Here is a 23,415-nt window from a genome sequence, read left to right as displayed (position 1 = left end):
GTGTAAAGAAGTTGTATTTCTTCTGTGACTCCAAATTCTCTATCCTACAACTGGTGACGTTCTACGCTTCGCAACAACTCTATTGCACTGCAAAGACGATACTTCTCGCACACTCTTGGAAACAGCTTTTATCACTCACATTCCAGGCTGCATTAGTAATCCGTCCATGGTTAACGCCCCTTGCCTTTATAATCTAATCACCCCCACATAGACTATTCGACTTTCTCGATTCTTTCTTTCCCCTGCTTGCTTACTTAAACCTTTCAGTTGTGGATAACAAGAATGGAAGGCATCTTTGTCGGCCACAACGGTCTCCTCTCTGCTTTGTTTCACTTTTACTCAGAATGAATCAGATATCAGGCGTCATATTCGCTTCTTCAGCGACGGCAAAGCGGCATTCCCTTTCCCCTATCTGGTCTCTTCATGTTATATACTTGTACCTGTTATACTAAAACTTTCATTGCAGGTTTCAGCCCTGCGTTGTGCTGCCTGTTTTGGTGCTTCTCTTTTGTCCTTCGCCCAAGCTCAGGGACATGTTGCCAATCTGGTTGTGTCACTTCTGCCAGAGAATTGCAGGATAATTGCATGCAGTGACCTTTAAACCAGCAGTGCTTCACAACCACACCGAAAATGCTGCGAAAGCAGAGTGTTGTGTGGAAAAGTTGGCTCAAGGCTATGCGGACTCTGTCGGGGCTGCAAGCTGCTGGTACCGGATTTAAAAAAATCGTTACGTGGCAATAACAAAAAAATGCCCTCGAGATATTTTAAGGTTGAAAGATATAGTCATTGTGCTACGTTTTAGTTCAAGATGGACATCCTAGGACCAGCAGTTTGTTATTTTTTAATCCGAACCTCCCCGTTTTACCAAAAAACCGCAACTTTGTGATTTTTTTCAGAAAAACTACTTTTAAACGTCTATGTGATGTGGACCAAATAAAAAAATAATTGTGCACAGGTGCCGCGTTGCTATAATAAAAGTATGTTGAACTTTGTCGCACTGGGCTTTGTTTCTGGCGTCGTTCTCTCCCAGTAATTTTTGTCAAAGATACATGACAATGTGCTAAGAAGTCGACTGGCCCCTTCTCAGCACGAGCACGGTGGAATTTTCGAAATCAAACTAATAGTTCATATGCCGGAAGCCCGGGAATGAAGAAAGGTTTCGCGCCCGGTGAACATGTTTGGCGCCGCCTGGTGGGAGAACGGTGCAAAAGCGGAAGTAAAATATTTTGCGAATGTACAATTCAACTGAAGGGGAACATCACAAAAAATTACTATCGTGACCTGTAACGGTCGAGGTACCGACTTAATGCCCACCATCCCACCAAGCAGACTGCTGTGCCCTGCACATATGTGGTAATTACTGTGGACTCCTGCGGCATGTAGCACTTACGGACAGAAAAGTTTGTGGGTGTGAAGCTCGCCTGTAAAGCAAAGGAAGCAAACAGTCAGATTACTGCAACGTCACAACCTTTTCAGTGAAAAACTCACCAACGCGAAACTAGGGTTATTTTTGTTGCGCCAGCTGAACGAAGGCAAAGTCCATTCAGGGATATCACCTTTGTGTGTTATGAGGCATCCGTGGTGCGTATGTCCACTGAAGACAACACGAGGCTTGACCTTCTGCAGCAACTAGTGGAGAGATTGTAATTTGCACAGTAAAGATACGACTCCAGTAAGCAGGAGGTAATAATAATGCTGCTAGCACTTTGTACCAAGCACTTTTTCCAGATTTCTCATTCGGATATATTTTGCATTGCAGCAAAACCCAGATAATGCAATTCTACTGTGCACAATGTAATGTTTACAGTGGAGCAACAATGATCAGTTGCAAGCAGCAGCCGTCGACTCCAATGGAGAATAGTGGACTGAGGAGCACGAGTGTGCTACAGTGCATATGGCATCAAATGGTACAGGGCCAAGTATGCTCCTCCCCAGATGACTCCGCTCTAGCAAAGACCAAGTGGTTCTTGACTCCAGCTTAATTTTGTGTAAACGAATTTCCCAAGTGGAAATTGCCGTCTGCCGACCATCGGTTAGTGGTGGGTTTTTGGTGGGCAAACGACCTCGTCGGCCACTGCACCTTGAACCGACGTCTGTGTAATGTCGCTCACGGTGCTGATTGGCAAACGGCGCGGACCAAGAAGTTGTGCGCACGTGTTGCGGGTGTGGTATTGAGAGCTTGGCATAAGAAAAGCGGGCCAATGTCGGCCCTGCACTGCAAACAAACTCGAAAAAACAACGCAGCTGCTACTCGAAACAAAAAAAATAAAGAAAAGACGCTGTCTTTGTAGTTCTCCGGATTCAACATATCCAAATAAATTTTTTCCACTTGCAAAATTATTTTGAGACGAGATGAAGATTAACTTCCGATCGCCCTTGGTAGCTCAGTCAGTAGCATGCTTGCTTGCTGAGCTCAAGATGATGGGTTCGATCCAGGTTGAGGACGGCAACAATGTGGGCCTTCGCTTCGAACACCTTGTGTGTGTGGTTTCGGTTGCACATTAAGAAATCCCAGGTGGTTGTAGTCCCACCCTCCTGCACGTGCCGCATGTAGCTACACAAGCGTCATCTAACCCACTTTACTGGCGAATCTACTTCCAGTTATTAGCAACAGTGAATCAGCTTCGTGAGAGCCAAAGCGTGTTTTTTTTAAATTCTCCTGTAGCGATTTTATGCCTCTATGACTGACACTCAGGGAATGCAATAGAATGGCATTGGAATCTGCATGGTACCGTACTGCAATGGGATCAGAGTACTGCATAACCATGGGCCCTGCTCCTTACTCCAAGTGATCCATAGTTGGCCCATGGTTGCTGTTAACCCATGGGCCACTGTGTAGCCTACTAATGGCCGGCTACTACCTAGAATCGGCTCTACACTGGCCTTGTGTTGGCCTATGTCTTATAGGTCGGTTTGCTACATTGGCCCAAGGCCTAAGTCGGGCCGAAGGCCAATGTCAATCCCCAAGCTTGGCTCAACGTTTTTTTGCAAGCAATGAGTTTTAGGTCGGAAGCATATGTCGGCCTAACATTTTGCAGACGTTGTTTTCCCCCTTGGGTTTTAACCATAATAATTTCAACACACAGTTAGTATTCACATGACATCATCTGCTAAGAGTGGAATAGACTTGAAAAATGATTATTATATTGTTCGTCAGACAATCATATGTTTGCTTTAGATGAAAAATTAAGATGTACCAATTTGCCTTGTTATTTAGTTATGTTCACTATGTATTTACTACTTAGCTGCATTACGCCCTAGCAACAAATGCAAGATTTGAAGTCTGCAAATCACAAAGAACTTATGTGTACTGATGACACTTGTGTTGTCCAAATCGATATATTGTTGACAGCCAAAGCCCTGTAGGCTGTACATCGCTAGCCCAAAATCGCAGAACACCAGAGCGAGTGTGGTCACTTTATCGGGGCATCAAGCAACACTGCTGATTTGACATAGCTATGTTGGTAACTTTCCCATAATGTAATAAAATACCTGTAAAACACCTGTAATAAAATAAACCTTTGAAGCAGCACTGTGGTTCTTCGGTTCTCGATTCACATCTACATCTACACTAGAGTAAACTAACAACTTTCCATCATACTCTTCAGAAATCAAAAAGTGCATTTGCTGCAGTCACTGCTACGCTTTTAGTTCTACACTATAACTGAGTGCATTTCACAGCTGCTGTGGCTGTCCACTTCTTCTCAAATGCATGTTTCCTGCTGCAATTTGCAGAAGAGCAAGGAAGCACATGAATGAATATTGCTAATGAATAGGGACAATACTCTAAACACACCACAACTGGCAAAGGCATACATTCTCTTACGTATCTGGGGCCACCTGACAATGAGGAAACACCATGGAACAATTTAACTTTACTGACCACTGGCTAAGTCTTTGGAAATCAACATAACAGCACCTTTCTAGTAGCAAGCTTGGACAGGCACTCCCATTTCTCTCTGAATTTCTCACGCTTCAGAGACAGAGGAGCAGCATCCGGTTCAGTGCAGGCATCGTCCGAGGCCCTATAAAGCGGGAAATGCTAAGGAATAGAAAATGGTACTTGGTTGAGGTCAACAAGTTTTTATTTCATCATCATCATACAGAGTGTCTCACACAAATATTGTAAATCATCTGTTGCAGAAAACAATATATTTAAGGAGGTACGCGGGGATCAACTCGCAAAAAATGACAAAAAAACGGATTTTCTGGAAATAACATTCTTGGTGACAAAAACCTGTCTTCTATATGATCCCAAAGTATTTTTGCTCAAATCCGCCTCAAAGTGCCCCAAAACTCGTTTTTTCTGAGGCATGGTGGCGGGCAATATCGCGAAAATGAAGAAACATCGTCGTTTTTCAAACAGCCGTGTCTCGGGAACGACATCATCGAGCGACGTCATCTTTGCACCAATCGACAGTACTTTTAGTCCTCTTCAAAGTTCCCGCGCATCCGAACTTCTCCAGTGAGAAGCGCTCTGACGAAGAGGGAAAGTTCCAAGACCCCGAAGCGAGAAATCCGTGCCACGTGATTTGTGCGCGCGTAAAGATTGGCCGCTCCTCGGTTGCCCTTGGCAACCGGCTCCTCTGGCCGCCGGAGCGTCTGCTCTTTCTCACGAGGGGATTGTGACCGCAACTTTTAGTTCCTATTTCTTGCTGTGTTTTCGAACGTGGACGATTCTTACGATGGACAAACGAGTTTTGAAATGAAAGTATGGCACCGTCCAGCATTTCGGAACCCGAAAGCGGAAGCTGTCGACGACAAAGAAGAAAAAGGCTTTTGCGCCGGAATTCGAAAGCGAGCGCTTTGTTGACGTGTTTAGCGGTGGTGATGTCGTCGAAACACTACCAGTGCTGGCACCTTCACCTCTATGACCCGCATTATGCATCGCCGCACGTCATACATTTGACTGCATACAATTTCGCTAATTTCCGGGTGTGCGCGGTATACACCAAAAAATACGGTACTGTTTTGGGGAGGGTAAATGACCTTGCCGTCTCACTAACATATCTGTTCTTTCCTAATCCTGTGTTAGGACTGCAAAGCAACTGTGGCTATGAGAGGTGTACAGACATACATACATACATTGATAAAGGACAGTGAGACAAAGGGGTTAGTATGTATCGTGGGCAGATTTAGGGGAACTGTGCCAACATCAGCCAGAAAACCCAGGGAAAACCTCACACACGTGGTGGAGTTGACTCGTCACTTTGTGCTTCTTATATTACTAACTTCAGCTTTTTTCTTCCTCCTCAATTTGCAAATATTCCCTGTGGCACTACAAACTACAGGCAAACTACCAGTCCACAGAATTCATGGTGCAATGGGGAACAAGGATCACAATCACCTTCTAACAACTGCATTTGTTTAGCTAGAGTTGGTTCAAGGGGAAGTGGGTGTGCTGTCACCTTGGCTCTGAGCATGATGTGCAACTGCATCTCGCGAGAAGCCAACAAAAACCATTACCTGCAGTAGAATAGGCCGACTGTAGGCAGGAAGATTCCCCATATTTGTGCACTGGTGGGCCATTCTTCCCTGGTCCTGGGAAAACAAACTTAAATGTACAATTGAATATATACATATATTTTTGTATATCAGATATACAGGGTGTTTGCACTAACGTGTCCAGAAATTATATTTAAAGCAAGCGATAAAAAAAAAACAAGTGGTACTTTTCTGCTACTTGAGTAAGAAACAGGTACTGCTTCACTAGTAGCACCTGTTTCTTAGTCAAGTAGCTGAAAAGTAGCGCTCGTTTCTCTATTATCGCTTGCTTTAATATAATTTCTGGACACGTTAGAGCAAACACCCTGTATATAGAAGTGGAAGGAGAAAGACACAGACAACAGATTTCAGGGAAGTTAGGAACACTAGTTTATTCAACAGGGAAACATTAAAACAACGCATTTAAAGCTAAATGGAAAAGGATCGACATTTCACCAGTGGCACAGTCTTTGTCAGGACAAAAGAGGAACAGGGGTTACACATTGCTTCAATAGGTTTGGTAAGTGACGTCATAACCGGTACAAACACGCCAGATATATGTATACAGGGTGTTTCTTTTTAGCTGCAACAAATTTTCATAAAAAGGGGAGTTGCCTTAGGATGCTTTTACTTTTGTCATTGGATTAGTCGATGGGGCTGCTACTAGGAAACAGTATTTTTTTCTCAATTAGGGGACTAATTAACAGAGATATTTTAATCGACTTTTTAATTATTGACTTTAAGGAGCACATTGCAATTGCGATATTAAAGCATGATGTGCACATGATGTGCTCGAGGCACTGATGAAGCACAAAAGTAACCACAGCGCGCGCTACAGACCAAAGTATTTTACTTCCGTCGTCTGCTGTGAACAGCAAGTAATCGACAAAGGAGCGACAGTGACATCGATATATCCGTCCTCACTTAACGTCACAGAAAGACGTCACACGCAATTCAGGCAAACACTTTTCGCGGTATGTTTCACGATCTTTGTTTCCTTGTTTTATTTTTTGCCTGCAGGGAGCTTTGTGCATCACAGCTACATATCAGCGCTTATCGTACTGGGGAAGGGTGAGAGCTGTGCCCAGCACAATGAGAGGAGTGATACGGCGAGTGACTCTGAACACGTGAAGCAAGAAAAGAAAGCAAAAAGAAATACAAAACAAAGATCGTGACACATACCGCGACAAGGATTCCCTACACCGTGTATGACTTTTTTCTGTGAAGTTAAGTGAGGGCGGAGATATCAACGTTGCTGACGCTCTTTTGTCGACCACTTGCGGTTTACAGTAGGCGACAGCGGTCAAATACTTAGGTCCGTTGCACGCGCTGTGATTACTTTTGTGCTTCATCAATGCCTCAAGCACATCATGCGGACATCAGGCTTTAATATCACAATTGCAATATGCTCCCTAAAGTCAATAATTAAAAAGTTGATTAAAATATCTCCGTTAATTAGTCCCCTAATTGAGAAAAAATACGGTTTCCTAGTAACAGCCATGTCGAGTAATCCAATGACAAAAGTAAGTAGTAAGTATGTAAAAGAAACACCTAGTATATATTTACTAGTCAAGCGTGCCACTTCCCAGCTGTGGACGGCCGTTTCGAGCCTCTTGGCTCCCATCGGCACAGCGCAGGGATGTGACACGGTCTAGGGTCGGCACAAACAGTGTGTCTCTGCGAGACACCAATGTTCCAGTGTGTTAGCAACACCTCTGGAGAGAGGCTCGAAACGGACGTCCAGAGCTGGGATTGTGGCACGCTTGACTTGTAAACACATACCTCACGTGCAGCCACGGAGCATCTGCTCATTTCACTATTTGTATCTGTACTAGCTGGCTTTGCACTGAGGCCTCCAGAGGTGTTGCTAACACCCTGGAACATTGATGTCTCGCAGAGACACACTGTTTGTGCCGACCCTAGAGCGTGTCACATCCCTGCGCTGTGCCGATGAGAGCAAAGAAGCTCGAAACGGCAGTACACAGCTGGGATGTGGCACGCTTGACTTGTAAATATATACAGGGTGTTTCTTTTTATCTGCAACAAATTTTCATAAAATGGGGAGTTTCCTTAGGACGCTTTTACTTTTGTTATTGGATTACTCGACGGGGCTGTTCCGTGGAAACCGTCTTTTTTCTCAATTGGGGGACTAATTAATGGAGGTATTTTAATCAACTTTTTAATTATTGACTTTAGGGAGCACAATGCAATTGCAATATTAAAGCCGGATGTCCGCATGATATGCTCGAGGCACTGATGAAGCACAAAAGTAATCACAGCGCGCTCTACGGACCTAAGTATTTGACTGCTGTCGCCTACTGTAAACCGCAAGTGGTCGACAAAAGAGTGTCAGCAACGTAGATATCACCGCCCTCACTTAACTTCACAGAAAAAAGTCATACACGATGTAGGGAATCCTTGTCGCGGTATGTGTCACGATCTTTGTTTTTGTATTTCTTTTTTGCTTTCTTTTCTTCCTTCACGTGTTCGGAGTCACTTGCCATATCACTCCTCTCCTTGTGCTGGGCACAGCTCTCACCCTTCCCCGGTGTGATAAGTGCTGATATGTAGCGGTGATGCACAAAGCTCTCTGCAAGCAAAAGATAAAACAAGGAAACAAAGATCGTGAAACATACCGCAAAAAGGGGTTTGCCTGAATTGCATGTGACGTCTTTCTGCGACGTTAAGTGAGGGCGGAGATATCGACGTCACTGTCGCTCTGTCACTGTCGCTTTAATATCGCAATTGCAATGTGCTCCCTAAAGTCAATAATTGAGTTGATTAAAATATGTCTGTTATTTAGTCCATTGACTGAGAAAAAATACAGTTTCCTAGTAGCAGCCCAGTCGACTAATCCAATGACAAAAGTAAAAGCGTCCTAAGGCAATTCCCCTTTTTATGAAAATTTGTTGCAGCCTTTATTTATGATCATCATTCGCTTTTGTGAAATTTTTAAGAGATCTAGGTGGCATGTCCAGTATGAAATAATTTCTCTTTGAAAAAGTGTGTGCATAAAAAATTGCATACTCAATGTAACTTTGCACCTAAAAGGTAGAAGACTCTGAAATGTGCAAGCACACGTACATTTGAAAAGCACATGTTGCATAATAGCATGCAACGTATTTCATTTCATTTTACTACTATCTCAAAGGTGTTCGAAGTTGAACACATATTACATGAAGAAAAAGCAATAGCAGATAGAGAGAAGGGTGTATAGTCAATGCTTCAACACAATAACACTTGTGGGAATCCCGTCTTCCTTACCCCCCGCCGGTGCACGAACCAACCCGTCTGCCTGCCGACGCGCAGGAACAGATAACACTCGTTGCAGAAACAAGACAATGTGTTTAATAATAAACAGCACAACTTACATCGTATAGTGCTGAACAAAGGGCTCGGTTAAGGGCTCGGCCCCAGCTAGACAAAACAGGCCAATATCACACTGCCCCGTAATCGCGGCAACCGCCTCCTTATCACTTGCTTGAGCTGCGCATGATAGGCCCTCGTGATGGGATAAGGCGAACCTCCATATTCATCCCCCCACCCCCCCCACCCTCAATCACTGGTCCGAGTAATCTAGGACAGAGTCCTCGGCACTCGTCGGAGGACCGGCCAGCAAGTTCGGACGAAAGCGTCGCAAAAGGGCCAGAGTGGCCCCAATGTCCTCAGGCCCCAGGGATGGCGGCGATGTTGCATCCTGTTGAAGCAGTCGGGTCTGGTGTAGAGCTCCAGCTCTATGGGTGGCGGTGTGAATCTCGGGCACCCAACAGACATGACAGAGGCCCGCCAATTCTTCCGGGGTGTAAGATGGGGGGTCCTCTGTGGGATGCCTCTCCTCGAGGGTGAAACCACGGAAAGGCTCGGCCACGGAGTCCAAGAGGTCTCCCCGCGATGGACGGGATTGATCCCGCCACCGCCTCATTGAAACGAAGCTGACTGTAATGGTACCCTGCAAACACCGTCCATGTCACCACATGGTGAACCCCTATTGCAGAGCCACGGGAGGGAGAAGCTGCTTGCTGTGGTGGACAGTCCGGGTTGCGTCCATGGGCTCGATAAGGACGGTAGGGTGGAATAGGCCTTCCGGATCACCTTCTTCGCATTCTGCGAAGGAGGGAAGCGAAACACGTCACCTCGGGTACTTGCGTGGGCCAACGGTATAGCGGGTAGTCCCGGGAACCCCGCCCTGGGCAGCAGTCTTGTCGGGGGATCATCGACCGGCCCTAGATGGACTTGAGGAAGAGCGGTCTTGGGATGCTCCTCCCACCTGCCGTTGTCCGAGATGGGCTGACAGAAGTCCTTGAGGTCTTGTACGTGGACGGGGCCTGTTTCCTCGTTGTCACTGCAACGCTCAAGCCTGTATGTGACCGGAGTTAGCTGCGCGCTTACCCGATAAGGACCGTCCCATCGATCAGTGAGGGAGAACCTCGCCTTAGAACCAAGTCTCCTACGCGTAGAACGAGGTCTCCTCGTGTGCCTTCACACAAGTGCACGCCTTCACGATCGGCCAGGTCGACGACCCACGCTGCGGAACCTGCGGAGTCCAGGAGAGTGTTGCTCACCTAATTACCCGCTGCAGAGAGACTGCTTCTCAGAGAGAACTTCTTTTCCAGAACCTAACCAGTGCCGGCATCACCGACCACAGCCAGGTTAACCTGATCTACCCCATGGGCCCCCCCCCCAACACCAGCGCCGACGTATACAGAGGGAACTGCTGAAGATCCTGAGCTACACCGGCCTGGACACTCACCTGTAGCTGCCTCCCAGATCTTCTAGAACCAGCTGCAGAAACCTTGGACCCTTGCCATCCCCCCCCCCCCCCCCCCCCCACTCCATCATCTTTACCTTTCTCTCCTCTTTCTTTCACTTTCCTTCATCCCCCTCTCCCATCCCTTTCCCAGCGGGTGAAACTTGCCGCCGGTTTGACAGGCAGTTACGCCACTCCACTCCACTCCACAGGAAATTGTGTTCCTCCTCCAAAACACACTGCGAACAAGGCACACACAACCTGGTCATTCGTACGCAAAGTATGCTAATGATCTTCGTGATAGGATTTATACTGCCATTCGTTTGGCACGAGAGTCTTGAGGTCGCAAGACTGGAGCCGTCTCTCCAGTACAACAAAGGTTGACGCCAGATCACTTACCACGTAGGAGACCTGGTTCTAAGGCGAACATATCCCTTAGTGATGCAGCGAAAGGCTTTGCTGCCTCCCTCGCTGATCGATGGGACGGCCCTTATCGGGTAAGCGCGCGGCTAACTCCAGTCAGTTACAGGCTCAAGCGTTGCAGTGACAATGAGCAAACAGGCCCCGTCCACGTACAAGACCTCAAGGACTTCCGTCAGCCCATCTCGGACAACGACAGGTGGGAGGAGGACCCCGATCCAGCATCCCAAGACTGCTCTCCCTCAAGTCCACCTAGGGCCGGTGGACGATCCCCCGACGAGTCTACTGCCCAGGGCGTGGTTGCCGGGACTACCCACTATAATGTTCGCTCACACAAGTGCTCGAGGTGACGTCTTTCCCTTCTCTCCTTCGCAAAATGCGGGGAAGGCGATCCGGAAGGCCTATTCCACCCTACCGTCCTTATTGAGCCCGTGGACGTAACCAGGACCATCCGCCACAGCAAACAGCTTCTTCCTCCCGTGGCTCTGCAATAGGGGTTCACCATGTGGTGACATGGATGGTGTTTGCAGGACACCATTACAGTCGGCTTCGTTTCAAGGAGGCGATGGCGGGATCAATCCCGTCCACTGCGGGGAGACCCCTTGAACTCCGTGGCCGAGCCTTTCTGTGGTTTCACCCTCGAGGAGAGGCATCCCACCAAGGACCCCCCATCTTACACCCCGGAAGAATTGGCGCGCCTCTGTCATGTCTGTTGGGTGCCCGAGATTCACACCGCCACCCATAGGACTGGAGCTCCACACCAGACCCGACTGCTTCAACAGGATGCAACATCGCCGCCATCCCTGGGGCCTGAGGACATTGGGGCCACTCTGGCCCTTTTGCGACGCTTTCGTCCGAACTTGCTGGCCGGTCCTCCGATGAGTGCCAAGGACTCTGTCCTAGATTACCCGGACCAGTGATTGAGGGGGGAGTATGGAGGTTCGCCTTATCCCGGCACGAGGGAGCGCGCCTATCGTGCTCGGCTCAAGCAAATGATAAGGGGGCGGCTGCCGCGATTACGGGGCAGTGTGATATCGGCCTGTTTTGTCTAGCTGGGGAATTAACCGAGCCCTTTGTTCAGCACTATACGATGTAAGTTGTGCTGTTTATTATTAAACACATTGTCTTGTTTCTGCAACGAGTGTTATCTGTTCCTGCGCGTCGGCAGGTAGACGGGTTGGTTCGTGCACCGGTGGGGGGTAAGGAAGACGGGATTCCCACAAGTGTTATTGTGTTGAAGCATTGACTATACACCCTTCTCTCTATCTGCTATTGCTTTTTCTTCATGTAATGTGTTCAACTTTGAACACCTTTGAGATAGTAGTAAAATGAAATGAAATACGTTGCATGCTATTATACAACATGTGCTTTTCAAATGTATGTGTGCTTGCACATTTCAGAGCCTTCTACCTTTTAGGTGCAAAGTTACATTGAGTATGCAATTTTTTATGCACACACTTTTTCAAAAAGAAATTATTTCATACTGGACGTGCCACCTAGATCTCTTAAAAATTTCACAAAAGCGAATGATGATCATAAATAAAGGCACAAAATACTTACAACATGAACCTATTCATTCACAGAACCATGATTTTTCTGCTGCACAATAGGAAATAACAAACCTGCATTTCTTGCCCATACAAAAGTCTGGGGAATGTAAAAGGCCAAATATGTGAAGGCTTTCACAGCTATCTATGTAATAAAAAAGAATAATTAAGCCTCAAGATAGGGGCTCAAGGATGCTTGTGGTAGACATGAATGGGGCAAGTGAAGCTGGCAAAGATTCATATGATGATGGTGCTGAATTTCTTCGTGGAATGCACTACTCATTTGGCAGATTTTGTAAATAAAGTATATCTGCATGTTAGCAGCTGTACTGTTGTATTTGCTATAGCTGCAGTACATAACATATAAATAGTGGGCAGTCTTATGGGTTGCCACCTTGAGGAACATTATATAATATGAGCAGCAATAACAGCTGGAAGCTATGCTGTGTATGCGGGTACCTGGGAGCACTGTAGCACTGTCCTAAGGTGGTCCAGCCTATATTCAGCCTCCTCACATAGACTGCATCCATCTCCATGCATTGCCATGCTATTTATTGTGACAAAAATATTGCCTTTCAGCACTGTCATCTGAACAGATGATGTGTTGAATCCGGATTCAAAACGGTCTGTGAAATGCCTGAGCATCCTGAAACATGAGAGACAACACTTAACGTAGTATACTGCGCATAAAGTGATTAAAGAGTTTTGCATAAGAGAGGAGAGGAGGAAGCGATTTTCAGTGACTTGACATATACACAGAAAAGATTAAAAATGGCGAACTTGCAAGAGACCTTAACAGAAATAATAATTGTACCACAGATATCATGAGTAACATACCTATAATGAAATCCTACATCATGATTTCCTACAGCAACCAGAACATATGTACCCTTCGGTACATAAAACAAATCATAGAAACGATCCATATATCTCTTGAATTCCAGGTCGTCACTAAAATGACCCTCATCAAAAATGTCACCTGTAATCACCCAAAAAAGTACCTGTCACCACACACTGATTATAGAGCCTTTGCAAGTGCCTAATAAGTACTTCTTGTGAACTGCTGCTTGTCGACTGCTGATGTTAGGCATTTAAAGGGACTGTGCAAGCATAATACAGCATAAACTATAGTTGTGTTCAACTTAAGAAGGAAAAGAAATCTAGTCCGTCAACTACTGCTGCTGCAACTATATGCTGCTGGAGATAAAGAGACGCAATAGCGCGCCAGGAGATATGCTGCAGCGCCACCATGCGCCATCAGTAGGGGAGCACACTTTCTGCTGCAGCGTAGTGTCGTGCGGCCAGTCTTAACAGCCAATACGGAAGCAGGGTGAGTATGATGGATTGCATTATTTGGCACAGAGAGAGAGTGTGACCAATCTGCTTCCAGCCATCCTATCTGCGGCGCAGCAATATTTTGAGAGCTGACGGACTAGATTTCTTTTCCTTCTTAAGTTGAACACGACTATAGGCAGTTTTATATTATGTGCATTCAAGCAACCCTTTTAACATATCAGGCAAACCTAATAGGCTCTGAAATTTTGGTGAATGTCTAGAACATAGGGGCAAATGCATTTTACCAGTTATTGAAGTCTCCTAAACTAGGCTGGTACCAGGGTTTGACTCCATTGTTTTTCTTCACAAAACTTAATATTTGTAGCATTTTGTAATCTAAACCAGTTATTGTACAGTGTTAGTAATTGCTCAAGGGTCAAATATTGTGTATACTACCTCCTAGTGTGGCCAGAACATTGGTGTTGGTCACTGCCACTAATATTTATGCATTTGCTGGTAAACCTCGAGCAGTGTGCCACTCAGAGGTGTTGCAGGTGTGCTCTTCATGTTTGGTTCATCCCAGCTCAAACGTCCGAGGTTGGTGGCTCGAGCATCCCGGATTTAGACAAAATTTTTTTTATGATGTTCCACTTCACATGCACAGGACAAATGAAAAATATTTTGGTCCTAAAGCTAACCGCTTCTCCCCTAGGTGGTGCCAAACTTCTGCGCAACGCGTGAACCTCTCTCCCTTTGCGCGTCTCTTGTGTGCGAAGCCGTCAGTAGATCAGGAAAATTTTAACAGGGCTTGGGGAAGGGTTTGTCTATTGTGAGCGGACTCCTATCGCTTTTGGACCTAAAAGAGCAGAGAGGAACGACTGTCAAAGTTGCACAAAACCGGCAATATTGATGATTTTTTACATTATGATTTTTTACATTACATATCAGAACGATTTTTTTTCTAGTTGAATCCACGTAATGTGGACATTACCTAAAAAAATTTCAATCCCCCAGGTGAAGCCATTTTCTAAATAAAAAATCTCAAATTTCAGCTTTTTCGCAAAAATGCCTCAATAGAGACAACGAATAAGTTAACTGCCGGACGGCCTAGAATCTCAAGTGGGGTATCAAAGTGTAGATCAATGTCTCTAGTTCACAGTAATAAAATATTTTGAGGGTGTTTTTCCTCGTTAGGGAAATACAATTTTTTGAAATAGTACTGTGTAGGAGCCACGCCACACCTGAGGTTTCAGGGTTCCGGGCGCACCTTTTCTCCACTACTCTTAACTGCTGAGCGTCATAAACACTTTAATGACCAACCCATTAAGAAAATAACAAGTGGCAAGAAACATCCAGGTGGCGTCGCAGGTCCGATCGTGTGCACGTGTAAGTGCTGAGAACTGGCCGCAGGCTCGTAAGTGAAGATAATAAGATGGCTGATAGACGTAGTCGTAGAAGAGATGCAGTCTTTCGTTTAGCCTACACGATCTGTAAAACAGGCGAAGAATGTGTGAGCACTTCGGTTACACACAGAGGCTGCCGCTGAATGTACCCCAGTATACAACTGGGGAGCGACGTACGGGCCAGTGCGCCGTTCAAAGCAAGATTACTTCAGAGGCGTTTGCTGTAGGGCATCTCTCCGCTCGTACAGTCAAACTCCTTTACAATGAAACTCAGGGGACAGCAAAAAAAATTCGCAGTAAAGGTATTTTCGTTAAAAAGGATGTCCATTATTGGACCTATAGGCTCCAGCGGGACCGCAAAAAAAATTTGCTGTAGTGGTATTTTCGTTAAAAAGGTGTTCGCTATAAAGGAGTTTGACTGTATTCGCTAATTCCCAATCACGGCGAAGTCTGCTTGATCTGTCGTGTACCAACCTACATCAGCGAAGTGTGTGGCCGTATAGCTCACCAGCGCGGAGTTCAGGGTTGTGTGAGTAAGAAAGGCAACGCCTGACTGTCGCTTGCACAAGGTTCCCCCGAATGAGCCAGGAAGAAGCAAGACAAAAGATACAAAGCCTGATACAAACCTTCAAATATGTAGTCTATACTTCAGCGAGAGCGATTATTAATCGCCGCCGAGCGTTTTTGTCATAAGTCAACGATGGAACAGTCGGCATGGCGATGCAGCTGCCGCATGTACACACACGTCCCGATGGCATCGCTAAAGACCTTCCTGGTGCGACAGCACAGTACACAGTACCAGTACCACACCAGGAGAAGGCACAGGACACACTCGCTGCTCATAAAACTCACAGTAGCAGAAAGCAAGCAATGACGGCGCTATTGTGGCGCCACCTGTTAGCCACTGAACCAACTGTGCAGTGAAAACGGTCAGCCAGGCTGCACACTGTCGGGAAGCACTGGGGTATCGCTGTGCAACACACAGTTAGATTCGCGCTGCACCACTCATTCTTCCCGTGGTGTCAGTGGTCCCAAAAAGTCGGTCATGTCGTTGACAGCCTTCAAATCCCCCGTTTCGGACATCATGCAGCCGGAGAATGCTTAGCGTTTCCGAAGCGGTAGCAGACGCTCCAGCCTGCGCGGTGTTGCTCACCTCGATCATGTGATCCCAGGTCCAATGAGGAGCGCCCCTACCACTCACGTCGCATAGTGACGCGCGTGGCGGCGCTCATCACGTGTCTATCGTGAAGGCAAAGGAGGGTGCTTCGCGCATGAGAGATTCGGGGGGCTATTGCAGGCGTCCCAATTTCGCTACGGTTGTACTAATTGTGGGAAAATTGTATTCGGGCGCCTAACACTCCACACCGACCAAAAGCAGAAACAAAGTTGTGCGCCTCTAGACTGCTCCGTGTTTCCCATATCTTTAGGAAAGTCTCTTGCTACATGTTATTTGCTTCATGAGTTGGTCATTAAAGTGTATATGACGCTCAGCAGTTGTGGGGAAAAGGAGCCCCCAGAATCCCGAAACCTTAGGTGCGGTGTGGCTCCTACACCGCTCCACTTCGAAAAATTGTATTTCCCTAACAAGGGAAAACATCCTCAAGATATTTTATTCCTGTGAACTAGAGGCATTCATCTACACTTTCATACCACACTTGAGATTATAGGCCGTCCGGCAGTTTGTTTTTTTCGTTGCCTCTGTTTAGGCATTTTTGCGAAAAAAAACTGAACTTTGGTATTTTTTATGTAGAAAATGGCTAGGGGATTGAAATGTTTTTCGATGCAATGTCCACATTGCGTGGATTCAACGAGAAAAAAATCATTCTGACACGTGATATGTAACATGGCAGAAAAAATTATCAATATTGCAGGTTTTGTGCAACTTCGACAGTCGTTTCTCTCTGCTCTTTTAGGTACGAGAGCGATAGGAACCCTCTCACAAATAGACGTGCCCTTCCAAAAGCGCATCTCGATAAAAAAATTTCCGACCCGAAGCGACAGAAGCCGCCGATATTTCGAACAGAGACTGTTCTTCTTCTGGGCACCGTCCTCATCATTGGCATGGTATTTAAAGGGTTAGGTGTGACGTGTTTAAAGGTTCATGCGAGTTGTGGGTCAACAGCCCGGAGGGAAGAAAGGTTCCGTACGGGGTTTTACGGCCGGAGTGAATGGCTGCTTTGTTAGAGTGTGGAGGGGATTATGTGAACGTAGTGATCTAGGCTACAGACCGGTTACAGAAAAATGGAAGGTTCACGAACACGTGGACGAAACGAGACAACAGGCAAGAATTGGCAAGCATAGCGAAAGATAAGGAGGTTAGTGATTACGTGGGGAAAATTCCTGTCTCTGTTCGAAATATCGGCGGCTTCTGTCCTGAGGCAACTCCTTCCTACATTCTACCGGTTCGCTGGATTTCTACCCATCTACATGTGGGCTTGGGATTTACAAGCATCGAATTCAGGACATTTGCTCACCGGACATTTACTCGCCATCCGAAAACTCAAGGTGGACAAATTGTCACCAAGTTTTTTACGTGTCTCCTGTTTTCGCAAGTTATGTGTCGCGTTTGGTTGCACAGTACAAAATGTTTGTTGCAGGAGAACATACTCTCTTGTGGCTGGTGGGAAACATGAAATTTCTGATCATGTTTCCAACCGCGCGCATGACTAAAGCTCCTTTATAGTAAAATAATTCATACATGTGCACAAGCATAGAAGCACAATAGGACTCACGTGGTAATGGGCTATGTCGGTAAAGGCGGAGCATAAGTCTAATAATTGAGGGCATTTATTGGGCGTTCATTTACTTCCAAAGAAATCTTTAATAGTTGCGAAGCAGACTGATTTAACTAGTCGAAATTTCGCGTGCCTAACAAGTGCAAAAGCATATTAAAATAATGTGGCATGAAAATATTAAGCCCTGTGGTCGTTTCATGAAAACTTCGTGCCCCAAAATTCTTTTTTTTAATGCTTCAACAGCTAGTATATGATGAGACGCTGAGAAGGTTTTATTTATTTATTTACCCTCAGGGCTACAGCATTAGAGAGGGGAAGGGCTTGAAACAAAGCAGGAACAATGCGGAATAAAAATTTAAATAAAATAAACAAAATAATCAACAACAAACGAACCAAAGGTTATTTATTAAAGAACAAAAGTTATTCGTATATTCAAAGAGTGCAAATTCCCTGGGTAGATGAACCTCAGAAAGGTCTTTCTGTACTTCATATCTCAGGGAGTGGTGGTGCTTTGTGTATGTGAGAAGGTGGTGTTCTGTGCAGATAACGAGAACTGGAAGGTCTTTGAAGTGTTTTGAAGGAAGGTACTCAATCACTTCGATATTTATCATGATTGGATGTCCTTATGAGCTTTATACGTAGGCAACACAATGTGCCACCTGCATTGAGTAATTGGCAAGCACGGCATGCCGGCGCGGGTAGACTTTTATAGGGTAAGACCCTGTAGTATCGGAAAGTAAGGTAAATCCAAAACATTATTCCACTTAGAACCCGCAAGTGAATAGGTTCGAATCGTGTCTACAATCCACAATGTCTGATTTCACGCGTATACTACACTTTCAGTGGTGTATTACTACATGGGCGAGGATGAATACGGCCAGTGTGAGGTCATAACTGGTTCACTCCGCACACCACAGCTTGTCATGACATGTTTAAGTGCACAGGATAATAGTCTAACAGCTTTTTCTTTTTGTTTCGGCATATATTTGCAGTGCTACAAATTCAGATTCAACTTCACGCAAATGCCTGCTAGGTAAAATCTTGTACAATTGAAATGTAATAAAAATGTGTACGAATTGAGCAAACAATCATCACTCATAATTTAAGAGCACTAAGAGAGCTGCATTTAGGGTTGCCACCTTCCGTAGCGCTTCGCGGCGCTAACACCCAATTAAAAAAATAAAAAAATTAACCTTCCGTAGTGAAAAATACGGGCTGAGGGAGAGGAGGTGGAATAGAGGGAAAGGGGAAATGCTCGCCGGAAAGGGAAGTGGGTGAGGGGTGGAAGAGCATACACAGAAAACAGAGAGATAGAGATAGAGTTCAAGATAATACGAGGAAACATGTGTTCCTGTGTGTAATAATAATAATAACAATAATGAATAACTAAGGAAAGAACTGATGACTGCAGAGTTGGGGCTATCCTCCAGATTTATTCAAGCCGTAGTGGAATGTTGAAGGGAAAACCCCGCAAAAGCCCATATGAAAGGTCTTGAGTCACAAATACCGGCAAAAGGCTGCCGGTATCACCTTCCTACCGGCAACAGGCAGAGCGAGCAAATAACCGGCCGTGCCGGTATAATACCGGCCTGGTGGCAACCCTAGCTCCATTAGACTGCATGCATACTGTATTCACTCCATTCCACTCCTGTTGGTAGTGGGTGCACGTGTGTGTCTGTCTAGTCTGTAGTTCTCTTAGCCCTCTTCGATTATGAGCTCTGCACACCTACAAGCTGAACGCTTCACCTTACGTCACATTATGACAATATACTGTTTGTAAAATGTTGCGCCCTGCTAATTCTCATGGAAAACGTGTTTTCCTCTGATATCACTATCAGGTATCTGAGTGGCAGTATATACTATAGTTTTAGTATTCCGCTACCGGGAGCCTGGTAGGCCACCGCATTTACCGCACCCAATCAACAGATAAAACTCTGAGTCATGCACACTGTCATTGGTTCCGGCATGGATGGTAACTTGACGGTGATGTTACCAATGGTATACTAAAACTCGCTCTTCAGAGTATCGTGCCTACTTCTGACAAAATTAACAGCGATTGTGCCTGAAGTCTGCAGTCATAGCTCCACAATATAGAGGTAAAGGAGGATCATGCATTATCAGTGGTTTGTGGAGTACAAGACACGGATTGTACACAGGAACTACGTCTTACCAAGGAAAGCAACAGCATCTGGTTTATGAATCCACATGGCAGTTTGGAAGGCACAATACATCTGCCATTCCCTGCAATAACACATCAATCTCAGTTATTCTGCTAGTGTGTAGCGAAATGTGTCAGCTCCTTATTTCTGCATATTTCTAGGGTAATAAATGAGTTCATTTCTACTTACCTCCACAGACTTCTACCTAGATTATTTTATCAATCAAGAGGACTAAATAGGTCACTTTCAGCAAAAGTTTGCACAACATCAACTTATGTTAAGAAATGTATGCAAGACCTACCTACGAAGCTTATCGAACCAATGTCCTGTCTTTGGTCCTAATAGATGTGTGTCAGAAAGGAGCATCATTCTCAAGGGCTGCATTTCATCAGTAGGGTCAACTGCACCACCCTCAATGTCAACACCGATTTCTGGCCAAGTGCATTGTCGTATAACTACATAGTAAGTAATAACCTATTGAAGAAAGAATAGGAAAGTTGTGCACAGTGCGCTACATAACAAAATTTGATGTAGAAGGTCCTACAGAGCACATAATTGAGTGCTCCATGATTTAACATATAAACACTGAAGACAGTTATAAATATGAAATGCCATGTATTCCAAACAGCAAAACATAATATTCAGCCTCTGTACATGTATTAGAATGGTCTCACCTCACAGTAGAGAAACAACAAGGAGATGGAAATAGCAACAGCTACCGATTTACAACGACTAAGTCTTCGACAGGAGGTGAAAAATCTCACGGTCAACGTCATTTTCATGGAAGTATCCTGCAGAACAACAAACGAAAATAAAAAAGAGAAGACACTGCGAAGTTATTGAAATGTGATGACAGTTCCAAAGAAGATTAAATCCTTCTGTATGCTGCACTTTCTGAGCACGGGAGAGTATAATACATGTTACAAGGCCTGCTATTTTAAGTGAGAGTAGAGATAGGGTGCAGGAAAGCTGGTGCTTCATCATAATGTAGAAGAACCAAGGCACGGACATAAAAAGGGGACAACAGACACACACAGACCCTCCTGCTGTTTTATTCATTGTACTTCACGTACTTATCTATCTTCAGTAACTTTCTTCAGTTATCTATCATAAAATTTATTATAAAGAATAACAGCCACATTCTATTAATTGCCATTTATTAAAAGTGTAAAGTGTGAAAGTAAACTTCACCGAATAACTTAGAAGCTTATTTGTCAACCAGGACATCAATAAAGACAACAACTTTCAAAAATGAAAGTACATTTCTCAGTGAAGCTTTCACACAAGTGCAATATTTAGGTCTATCTTCCGAGTCCAGGAAAGAAACAGTCTATGCTTAAAAAAAGGGAAAAAAAGTTGTATACACCTCTGTACGCTTTCACGAAACGGGACCTGAAACGGCGTAGTAAGATTGATGGATTAGAGTTTGTGCCACGAGATCTATTCTTTCAAATTTCTCTTTCCTCTCTAATGTAACCGAGGTGAAAGGGAACTTCACTTCCCTAAAGACCTCTGTTCTATCTCTCTTGCACAACAACGCCTTGCAACACCACCCCGCTACCATCTGGACAAAACAATACTAGCTCCTAATCAAACTTTCTACGACGTGGTCATCCAGCAGTACAAGACCTCGTCATAAATTTTTTGTTGTTGCCTGCGGCGGATTGCACAGCACATAACACACGTTCTTGCCCAAGAACGATGACTGTAGCTCAACTGCAGCATGTGAGAAAGCCTTCCTTTTAGTGCCTGGTGACTGCCGATCATTGCATGTAAGTATTAAGCAATTTGTGGAGGCACTCTTACTTATCTCAGCTTCTTGAGGCACTTAATATTATTGTCTGGATTTGCCATATGTCTTATAGTTGGTCCAGGGGCAGATCCAGACGCTCACTTTGGGGGGCACGTAGTGGGGGAGGGGAGAGAGGGGGAATTCAACGTATAAACGGACTTTTTCGTGTGGGAAGCGATCCCCCCCCGGATCCTCCACTGAGTTGATCTAGTTTTGACATTTTTCCTAATATCCCGTGTGTGCCCTCAGGGTCATCCCAGGTCAGATGTCGCTAGCTAATGAATGTTGAAAGTGAAAGTGGGCCCTACACAGTCGTAACTCAACAAACCGACATGGAAAAGGGCTAAAACTTGGGCTGGTTGGTGATTCATAGTTACAGAGAATAAGACCCTCAGTGCAGGGAAGGACGAGGACGGAACACAAAAAGAGACGAGGACACTGACAGCACTGAACTGCCAACCAAAGAATTTTTCTTTTTCCAAATGAGGCCTTAAATACATGGGGACCCTCCTCTCCTCCTTTATTTCCTTTCGTGCTGGACTTACTGTTTACACTACTATCTCTTGCACACACAACCATTATCATTAAGCGGTGGGCATTCACTTATTTATCTTAATCATAACAGTTGGGTGCGTAAGAGATAGTAGTGTAAACAGTAAGTCCAGCACAGAGCCGTCGTGATATTGGGGGGGGGGGGGGGGGGGGCGCTCGCCAGAGAGGCGCCGAACGGCAGGCCCTGGCAGGTTGTTTGTACAGTACAAAGCGGGAATGGAGAGAATTTGAATTTACGATCTTGGCAATGCAAATGAGCATTTTCATTTCTTTGTTTACAGAGCTTCTAACGGCAGGGATAGGGGGGGGTGGATGCTTCATATTTACCCTTCCCCGAGCGCAAACTCGCCTCGCGACGGCTCTTGTCCAGCACGAGAGGGAATAAAAGGGGGAGAGGAGGGTTCCTATGTACTGAAGGCCTCGTTCGCGAAATAAAAATTCTTTGGCTGGCAGTTTAGTGCCGTCAGTGTCCTCGTCTTTCCCTGCACTGAGGGTTTTATCCTTTTTAACTGTGAACGACATTATCCATGACATTGATTTTGATTTGCTGGTGACCAATACATTAACTTTAACAACCCCACACTGCAGCTCCTTGCCTAGATACGCAGCTCTGTTTCACGTAGTGTATGAGGCGTTCATACAGGGTGGACCAATAATGTGTAACACTTTCTGGAAGTGGCAAACCCCTGCAATATGCATGCCACATGCTCCAAGTGACAATACACAGCCTAGCACTTTCAAGCAGTTAACGCTGGCTTCCTCTTTACCAAACCCAACTTCATGTATCTCCTCTCAAATATTGGAGTGAATGAGCGCATGGCGGTGTGTATGTGGCAGTGGGCGATAATCTTCAGCACTGAATATTTCGGACAGCATAAAATAATTCAAAACGGCGACAGCACACATTGGATGCATTACCTGGAAATACCGACGCAACTAAACACACTTTTATTCGCTAGACAAATTGGAAAGAAGCTGTGTTAAACTCGAAGGCGAATATCTTACCAGAAACGGTATTCGTTTCATGTAGTCATAATAACATAGTACGATAGCAGTTCCCAGTACTTTCCATTTTTGTACAGAAGTGCAAGTGCAATCCTTAGTGGAACCGCAACACAGCACGCGTTAGTAATTTGATAATTTGAACTTACACCTAAAAGCCCTGCACTGAAGGCTGTAGAAGAGAATTACAGTTTGGCATAAAAAATAATGACTGAGAATTTATAATTAAGGTCATAAATATACGTATGACTACTGTCAGTTGCTAAACGTTTTGTGCACAACGGCTCACACTGACTGCA

The 23,415-nt window shown here is 45.2% G+C and overlaps 1 protein-coding gene and 1 long non-coding RNA gene across 3 annotated transcripts; one reads left to right on the top strand and one right to left on the bottom strand.

The window, feature by feature from the left end:
• Nucleotides 1-23,367, bottom strand: LOC135377686 (metallophosphoesterase 1-like). 2 transcript variants are annotated; one of them, XM_064610284.1, is made up of 10 exons: nt 23,266-23,367; nt 20,445-20,561; nt 20,072-20,244; nt 19,782-19,852; nt 13,036-13,177; nt 12,658-12,844; nt 5,467-5,541; nt 3,920-4,042; nt 1,489-1,629; nt 1-1,421 (listed from the first exon to the last, which is right to left on the bottom strand). In XM_064610284.1, the coding sequence occupies exons 2-10, from the start codon at nt 20,550-20,552 to the stop codon at nt 1,272-1,274; spliced, it is 1,170 nt and encodes a 389-aa protein (XP_064466354.1). In that variant the 5' UTR covers nt 20,553-20,561; nt 23,266-23,367; the 3' UTR covers nt 1-1,271. The 2 variants fall into 2 exon arrangements, with proteins under 2 accessions (XP_064466354.1, XP_064466353.1); XM_064610283.1 differs by lacking the exon at nt 23,266-23,367 and adding an exon at nt 23,120-23,244.
• Nucleotides 1,217-3,532, top strand: LOC135377687 (uncharacterized). The gene is made up of 2 exons (XR_010418179.1): nt 1,217-1,683; nt 1,760-3,532. It is a non-coding gene; the product is annotated as an uncharacterized LOC135377687 (long non-coding RNA).
• Nucleotides 23,368-23,415: the final 48 nt, after the last annotated feature.

This window comes from Ornithodoros turicata, chromosome 1 (assembly GCF_037126465.1).
Source record: "Ornithodoros turicata isolate Travis chromosome 1, ASM3712646v1, whole genome shotgun sequence".
NCBI classification, from domain to species: Eukaryota; Metazoa; Arthropoda; class Arachnida; order Ixodida; family Argasidae; genus Ornithodoros; species Ornithodoros turicata.
This window is presented reverse-complemented; position numbering and strand designations above follow the sequence as displayed.

What these genes read in the sequence shown, in the direction of transcription:
- LOC135377686 (XM_064610283.1), bottom strand. Translation starts at nt 23,140, where the DNA reads ATGAAACGAATACCGTTTCTG. An exon ending in CAGTGCTACAGTGCTCCCAG is followed by an intron (nt 5,542 to 12,657) that starts GTACCCGCATAC and finishes TTGTTTTCCCAG; the next exon opens with GACCAGGGAAGAATGGCCCA. An exon ending in ATAACCCTAGTTTCGCGTTG is followed by an intron (nt 1,422 to 1,488) that starts GTGAGTTTTTCA and finishes TTTGCTTTACAG; the next exon opens with GCGAGCTTCACACCCACAAA.